Source organism: Helicoverpa armigera, chromosome 10 (assembly GCF_030705265.1).
Source record: "Helicoverpa armigera isolate CAAS_96S chromosome 10, ASM3070526v1, whole genome shotgun sequence".
Lineage (NCBI taxonomy): Eukaryota > Metazoa > Arthropoda > Insecta > Lepidoptera > Noctuidae > Helicoverpa > Helicoverpa armigera.
The window spans coordinates 11,757,807-11,766,808 of NC_087129.1; the positions used below are offsets into that span (position 1 = coordinate 11,757,807).

At 36.2% G+C, this 9,002-nt stretch overlaps 1 protein-coding gene across 1 annotated transcript; it reads left to right on the top strand.

The window, feature by feature from the left end:
- The first annotated feature begins 775 nt into the window (after positions 1–775).
- Positions 776–8,290, top strand: LOC110370981 (organic cation transporter protein). The gene is made up of 7 exons (XM_064036712.1): positions 776–1,250; positions 4,100–4,199; positions 4,615–4,715; positions 5,745–5,896; positions 6,193–6,807; positions 7,224–7,405; positions 8,001–8,290. The coding sequence occupies exons 1-7, from the start codon at positions 1,081–1,083 to the stop codon at positions 8,220–8,222; spliced, it is 1,542 nt and encodes a 513-aa protein (XP_063892782.1). The 5' UTR covers positions 776–1,080; the 3' UTR covers positions 8,223–8,290.
- Positions 8,291–9,002: the final 712 nt, after the last annotated feature.

The following is a 9,002-nucleotide window of genomic DNA, read 5'->3' on the forward strand; positions in this document are numbered from 1 at the left end:
CATTTTGATTAATATTTTGTCGTTATGTTTAGAATGCGAAACATGAATGATCTCTGACGACAATGTTACACCTCAGTGAACGCCAGTCATTATTTTTAGCAAGGCCTTGGACTTAACTATTCATTAAAAACTAGGCACCATTCACTAGCAGACAATTTAAAAAGATAAAAAAGTTCATGTCTTGAAAGATAGGTTTTAATCAATTGTTTTTCGAAAATCGAATAGGTAGGTACTAGAAATTTACGTGCTTAGCCACGAGATAAGTTAATTGAAAAATAACAAATAATCAAATACCTATTAGGGTACGTAGGTTTGTGACGTTTCATTAAAATTGACAATTAGAGGAAACAATTAAATTAATGAATAGAGGCCACAAGGTGCCATTTTCTTTTTAATGATAATGCGACATTTATTTTAGATTAAATAGTCGCATTATGATTTTTCCGAGACACCTTATGAACATGGAAGTTCTCGTTTATAAAATTATATTATGCTACAGTTTATTTATTTAAGCCATTTATATTGGCAACAGAGGCTGCACAATTACATTAATCAGTCTATCAACCAAAAAAGCACTAATTCTTTATGAAAGTTTAAGACCTAAAGACATTAAATTGCGATTGACGATTTTATAGACGTTCGTATTATAAGCGGATACGCGACCAGTCGCTCCGTGAATGGGAGTCGTTATGACAATCGGGTAACAATGCATTTTGTTCGGCGAACTGTACCTTGTCCTACAATTTGTGATTTCCATTCATTATCGAGTCTTAGTCGAGATATGTCTCGTAGGCCTTTCTTTAATCGATTTATTTCCTTGTAAAAATCGAAATAATGTCGTGAATATGTTTACATGTGCATACCGGTGATTTTTAATAGTTAACTCACAGTTGCGACTCTTGCGCACGTGAGTTCGGTTGCGGCAAAAAATTACAGTGAAATAAATAAAAATACAAAAATCTTGTCTCTGGAAAAAAAATGAAATGAAATCATGGAATTTCAAATAAATAGTAATTAACAGTGAATAAATGTAACTGTGTTTTTTTTTTAAGTTTTAAATAAATATTAGTGCTGTGTGCCATGACTTCCGAAGAAAAATCAACGAAAACCCAATTGGACGATGTTTTGGGCAAGTTTAAAATGTTTGGGTCATACCATGGACAGCTGATGCTGTTCATTGGGCTAGCCTACGCCTCAAACTCAGCCTATTGCTCAAACTATGTGTTTGCAGTCGAAGAAGTTGGGTATAGGTTAGTACTTCATTTTGTTTTGTTTTTGTTTTACGCGGAACTGAGAACTGCTGTATAGAAGAATCATTTAAAAATGTAATTTAGGAATTCTGTGACTTGAAATATAATTTTTTGATGACCTTCAGTGTCAATGACTTGTGTTATATGTTTCTGGATCTTATAGCTCGAATTATTTTTAATGACAACGGAACACTTTTAATGTCACCTAGAAAATACTGATCAGTCAAGAGTTCTCATGCAAGGCTGATCTTCAAATATTATTTACATTATAATTGACAAAGTGTGTGGTTACTATAATAAGTCAATATAATTCTGCCTAACTCAATTCAGTTTTCCCCTCAACCTCCTATTCACTACCGAATAAAATAGGTATCTTGACAGCAAGTTATTTGGCCAAATGGCACACCGTTACCGGATTCCAAGATATATTTAGAATGCACATTTATATGCACACTTGGTTTAGAAAGGCACGCTAAGTACTTAGACCTTAACCTCGTGTTTAACATGACCTTACATACCAATAAATATTTATAAACAAACATAAACAAGTTTATCAAGTTCACGTTACTTTCTCTGTTTGGTATGCACAGATAAACACGTAATTTGTTAGTAGATAAAATTTTTCTACGTGAGATTGTATATAGCATAGTTTGATGCATATTATTTGGGTGTATGGAAGTTTTTTTAACAAATTTTTCTTTGATGCAACCATCACGGTATGGACATCATCTAAGGAAGGTGGATGGATGTAGTGGAAGAGGATGACTAAATAAACAATGGATGGATTGTGTAAAAGTCGATAAGGCTAGAAATAATGTTGCGCCGATACCAAATAAAGGTAGTTTGAGACCAGGAAGATGATGATGCAAATAAGGTCTTTAATTAAAATGGTATGGAAGTGAAAATTCAGGTTAAATGTATAGTTTCTCCGTTTACCCTGTTCTAGTAAAGGCCTGGGAATGCATTTGTATACGGAAACGTTATACATGCATCCGACGCAAAAAGAAGAATGCATGTTACATTGTGGTCGTGGGAACTTCTATACCTACTAGGTTCACTTATGTGGGTACATCCTACTATAATATTAAAATGATAAGTTCGTAAAGCCGTATGTCTTGATAATCCTATTGCTTGTATATCGAAATAACATATAAGCCACTTCTTATATTCGTGGCCTGAAAGTTGTTCACTTGGGTCGTGGGATAAAATGGATGTAAATAGACGACAATTCTGATTGTTTGCGTACAAAGAAGATAGTCGATAAAGATCAATTTCGCAGAAATTTGAGAATAGTGCGCACGTGATTTGTTAGTAAAAATGTAGGCAGTCAAAAGCGAGTGGACTAGAAGTAACGTTTGTATGTACACTAGTGGGAACTCACCTTTATATAGGTACACGTTCTAGTTACTGCTCCCCACGGTTTCATAGATTGTGATTGACAGTTTTATTTAAATCTCTGAGAATCATTACCTACGGGCAATAATCAGCTAGGTTTGACAACCATTCATACCAATGCATATCGTCGTACCCTGTAACTTCACATGGAGTACCTGCCATGCACTGCCTAGAAAATAAACTTTTTATGAAAAAAAAAACGACTTCTAAAATCACTGAAAATCAAAATAAATTATTTTAGGAGGATCGGAGGATCATTCTGGAAGTCGGTGTCTAAAAGTTCCTGCTAGGTTTAATTCGTCACAGACTTCTAGATCGATGCACATAAAAGTTTTTTTTCACGGCCAGTACTAAATAACAAAACGTGACATTCAGTAATCAGCAGAAATATGCGTAGCTAACTAACAAAAGATTTGTAAGAATTTGGTCATCATCCTCCGAGCCATTTTCCCAAACTATGTTGGGGTCGGCTTCCAGTCTAACCGGATTCAGCTGAGTACCAGTGCTTTACAAGAAGCGACTGCCTATCTGACCTCCTCAACCCGGGCAACCCGGTACCCCTTTTTTTTTTTTTTTATCGACGTAAAATCATCAAATGACCCCTCCCGCTGTGGGTTAGCAGCGGTGAGGGAGTGTCAGACTCTTACTGACTAAAATCGTCGTGTTCCGTCATAGGCCTTTTATGTACCAGGGCCGCGGTATCTCTTTCGAACAACCCGCAGCCAACCCGATACCCCTTGGTTAGACTGGTGTCAGACTTACTGGCTTCTGACTACCCGTAACGACTGCCAAGGATGTTCAATGACAGCCGGGACCTACAGTTTAATGTGCCATCCGAAACACAGTCATTGGTGTCTAAGATATACTTAGAAAGTACATACAAACTTAGAAAAGTTGCATTGGTACTTGCCTGACCTGGAATCGAACCCGCGCCTTCATACTCGAGAGGTTGGTTCTTTGCCCACTAGGCCACCACGACTTTTGACTGACATTTGTAAGAATTTGGTATTTTTCATAAATTATACGGAACAAGAAAAACATCTTGAAGTATCTAAAAATAGTCAGATTTTAAGAATAAGATCATTCTCTGCCTCGTTAGTACGACTAAATAGAATTTGCGTAACTCATTGAAAAGTTTATAGGTATTTTAAGCATATGTTAACAAGTCCAATTAGTGCGTAAGTTAGAATGTTACGCACATTATTATCGTAAAGTATCTCTCCAAATGGATCCCTCTTCCCGATGAAACAACTTCCCGCACTTGGATAAAAAGTAAAATCGGTCGTTTCTCAGGCTCTAGACTTGGTATCTGTGAACCAAATATTTAAATCGATTCAAAAGTCTTGGTGTGAATGCCGGACAAACAGACAGACAGACCTTATTTCGTGTTTATAATATACGTAAGGATTAGTGTCATCTGATGATTTTTCTTATTGAAATGTACTTTGTTTTAGATGCAAAGATGATTCCTTTGCAAATAACACGTGCGGGTCTATCAACGGGACATACTGCATGGAGTTTGTGTACGACAAGACTGACAGTTTTGTGGCTTATGTATGTATATCTTGCTGTACTATTTTAGGGTACGTTTGTACTATACTATTTCCTCATCACCCTAGCCTTTTCCGAACTATGTTGGAGTCGGCCTACAGTCTAGTCGGAAGCAGCTGCTTACTAATGTTGTACAATAATTAGTGAATGCTTATATGATCTCCTCAAACGATACCGCTTATGCCACTTTTATGGTGGTATGTTTCGGTAAGAATGGCCCTCAGACTTTCTAGCTTTTGACTGCCTGTATGTAACTACAGCTAAAGACGTTTAAATGTCAGCTGGGACAAACCGATTTACATGCATTCCAAAACACAATGTGAGTTGCGATTTAAAGAATTTTCATTTACATACTTCAGTTATATTTTTTTAAACTATGACCAATAAATATTAATATGCCTAAAATGTGTATTTTCAGTTTGAGCTAGCCTGTCATGACTGGAAGAGAACTTTGGTGGGGACAGTTCATAGCTTCGCTTACATGGTTGGTCTACTCTTCGTAGGGCCACTATCAGATAGGTAAGTTACCATCATCCATCATCATAAGGTGCCTTATGAACGTGACGTCATTGTACTGTATTGAGGAATGGCATGAGTTTATGTCCTGAAACGACTATTTGTTATTGGGGAACCTTATGACAAAAAAGGCTTTTTATGTTGGTTTTGATATTTAGTAATGAGATGTTCTAAATTTCAGTCTCAGTTCAGATTCTAAACCTTATGTTGACATAAATATTTAAATTAAGCTTGTTGCTAACCAAAAAATATCATGATACGGCATTGTCGGCATTCACAATCATTGGCTCGGTAAATTCTATTTGTAAGCCCAACTGTTAGAGTTAGCTGCCTAAAATATAAGTTACAAAAAAAAAAAACTTGACTTATATACTTTCGCCATACACAGATAAACCCTGTGAGGTTTGCGTTGTGTGGCTATATTATCGTATTAAGAAATTATGTAAGTGCCTTAGAAATAAATAAATAAATAAATGTTTTTGTTACATTTTAAGTAAAATGTTACTAAAATATATGTAATGTTCACCATCAGTGAGAATTTACTGGACCGTGTTATATCTATTTGTCAGTTCTAACAATATAGAATGTGAACACTCAATTGTTACTGAAGATAATAATGATGAAAACATTGTTATTTTATGGCATTAGCAAATCATAGCGCTTCAGTTTTTTATGGTAAATCGTGAGGAAAACTTTTAAAAAATTCTGTACATCGGTTTCGTAGTGAATTGGTTAAGGGGATACTTTTTGTTAGAACGCATATTGAGATTCTTTACGGTGATAATTTAATGTAAGCAAATACATAATAGATATGGAATATTTGAGATTTTATAAAACTAAACATACCTAGAGACTTAAAAGAATCTGTTTAATCTTTCCAAATTCTTCTGAAATTAAGACCCACAGTAACTTATGTTTATTGTAAACTGTATTTTTTTCTGAGGTTTTCTGATCTTCTCTATCAATCTATGTTTCTTCTTTTTCTCCTTTATTATATAGTGACAAATTAAAAATCACATTATTTTCTTTCAGGATAGGCAGAAAAGCGATGATAATAGTGACAGGTGTAGTGGGCGGAGTCCTGGGCATCGCCAGGAGTTTTGCCACTTCCTACTGGCTGTACATCGTGCTGGAGTTCATGGAGTCAGCCTTCGGAGATATATGCTCACCGGCGTATATTTTGAGTAAGTTTTATGAATAAGAAATACCTATGTAATCAACTGATATTTATTGAAATTTCTGCTATTTGGCATTGAACGCCTCTCAATTCCTCTCTTAGCAATGCACCAAAGTTTCCTGTTTCAATTTGTAGTTCGTAGGATTTTTTTACCTTGCTTCGACGATATTCTACATACTTTTTGCACTCCATATTTCAATACCAGGCAGTGACTCCATCAACTGTTGTTTGTTCTTATGATTGCCTGATCTAAAAACCCTATCTAGACATAAGTCAAAACGTCTTAATTTTCTCTTTCCACAGATATAGAAATAATAGCCACAACAAAACGCGTTCCTTACTACATGATATGCGGCATCGGCTACTGCGTCGGCGGAATCTTAAAGGCTTTCATAGCCTGGATGGTGCCTTCCTGGAGAAACTTCTTACGAGCCCTCTATGCCCCAGCATTACTCTTCTTCCTCTATATCTACCTCATAGACGAGAGTCCAAGATGGCTGCTAATAAAAGGCAAGAAAGAAAAAGCTGTAGCTATCATAGAGAAGATTGCAAAGAAAAATAAAGTGAAGGTAGACCAAAGGGTCTTGGACAATCTTGTTTGCGATACCGATAAAGAAGAGAATGTGGAGTTTGGGACTGTTTTGAAGAGTACTTTTACTTCGTCTGCTTTGTTTAAAAGGTTCATAGTCTGTGTGATATGGTGGACGACTTCTACTTTTGTAAACTACGGAATGACGATAACTTCAGTATCTTTGGAAGGGAATATGTACTTGAATTATGCGTTAATGACGCTTATTGAGTTACCTGGCAGTTTTATAGCCATGTATGTGCTCATGAAGTTTAAGAGAAAATTCCCGTTGATTGCCAGCTTTTTGCTGGCTGGTGTGTTTTGTATTGGCCAGCCATTTTTACCCACAAGTGAGTAAATTTTCTTGATTTTAGAAACTTATGAACGTATGATAACAATCTGAATTCAAGCATCAGTTATGGCTGGAACGTTAATTTAGTTTTATATTATGTGCACTTTATTCTATGACTTTAATGCATCAAATTAACCTTAATTTCGAAGTGCCGATAACTCCATTTCTTCGGAACGCATATTTTGTGATACGCAATCGATTAGTCCTGTTAAATTAGCATTAAGTATATTTGTTACCTAACAAGTTATTTAACTTTGATCATGAACTCATTTTTGTTACACTTATTTTGGAACTGCAACCATTAATCATTATTTTTTTCAAATTACAATGAACTCACTATTATAGTCCGGGACACCGTCACCATTTTTTCGTCCTTTGTTCCACATAAGTCTAAAAATCAATTAAACCTTTCAGATATGGTGTGGCTTTCCATAACGATGTTCATGGTGAGCAAGCTGATGGCGACCCTATACTTTACTATAACGTATATGTATACTTCGGAACTGTTTCCTACGTATACGAGGAATTCTATGCATGCGTTATGTTCGTCGCTGGGAAGAGTGGGGTCTATTGTAGCACCGCAGACGCCTTTACTGGTAATTATGAACATATGAATTGATACAGTAGTATTTATATTCCAGGTGTGAAAATGACTTTATTTGTCTATTACGCTTTCACTCCTAATTAATTTCAATGTTTAGCAAAGAGACATTAGGCTAAACATGAAAAGGGATACTTTTATGTGAAAACTAAGATCCCAAAGCATACTTAATTGATATACTTAATTGCAATATAATTTCAAGCTAAAGAAGTCGCGGGCAGAAGCCAGATAACTACATCGTGATGTTGCTAGGCGGTAGGGCCTAATACTTTCTCATTTAGGCTGTCATTGTCACATCAATTGGATGTCAGAATTGACCCAGTTGACTGCATCTAGTTTGTTGCACCGTGCGTCGAGCGTTCGATTTCAAAACGGGTCAATAATTGGTCTTATTAATGTTTATTGAAGAATTTCGGACAATTTATATGCTGAGTAGGTTTGCAACCTTCCCGAGGGTTTGCTTTTGCACTTAGATAACGCTAATGACACTTCGAGTTATAGTTAGTAGTTGTACTTTATGCGTGACGAAGTCAAAGCAACAAACTCGTAAACTTTCACCTTGATAAAACCGTGTGTAATCTAATTTTCAGACGGTGTACTGGGACGGTTTGCCATCACTTGTGTTCGGGATTTCATCTCTCATAGCAGGGTTAGCGACGTTCCTCGTCCCCGACATCTCCAACGACGCATTACCCGACACCGTAAAAGAGGCTGAAGCAATAGGTTGTCAAGAAAAAACAATAACAACGAAGGAAAATAAAATTGATTCTAATCTAAGTGTTGTTAATAGAAGTTTTGATTGGAAAGAGTAGCTAAAATTATTGAGAGGAATAAATTAATGTTATATTGCGGTACAATAATAAATTATTTTTTTACAATGGAGAGTGTTTTTTGTTTACGAGTCTCTTACTATGATTATTCGAATCTGATATATATCTTAAAATTTTATTATTTTCTACGCAATTCCTATTGCGGGATTTGTTATATTTCCCCTCATCCCATCCTTTTCCTCCATATTCTACATCTTCATACAAAACACCAAGCGCCACGAAAACTGCGCATCTCTAGCGCCATCTATCGACCTCAAGCAAGCAACTTCAGTTCGCGCGGTAAAGAACCTATGAAAAACCGTGAATTACGACGAAAAGTAATATGGTGTAGTGATCCCCTTGTTGCCGGCTTGCCGTAAGAAGTACCTAGCAATTAATCTTTTCTATCTCATAACCTGTAAATAGCAAACAAATCTTATCAACGTGTCCCCGGCTGGACGCTAAACTCAATCACCTATTATGTTGCACGTAATAGGACATTCGTTTTTTTAATCAGAACGCTAACAACAACAATGGTACAGGTAGAATCGTCTCCTCTGATATATTCCATTGACGTGACAAAATCCTGGGACCGCAGAAAAGCAGAGGATTTTTTCAGGATATTTTCAGCAAAGTGGAACAACTCTGTTCACGGTGTAAAAATACAGTTTGTTTGGCCACTTTAATCCGGCTCCTGGGCTGCAAAGCAAACAATTTGACAGACATTCAGAGTACATATAGGTATGTACATGTGGAGTACATATGTTGGTGCAACGTGTTATG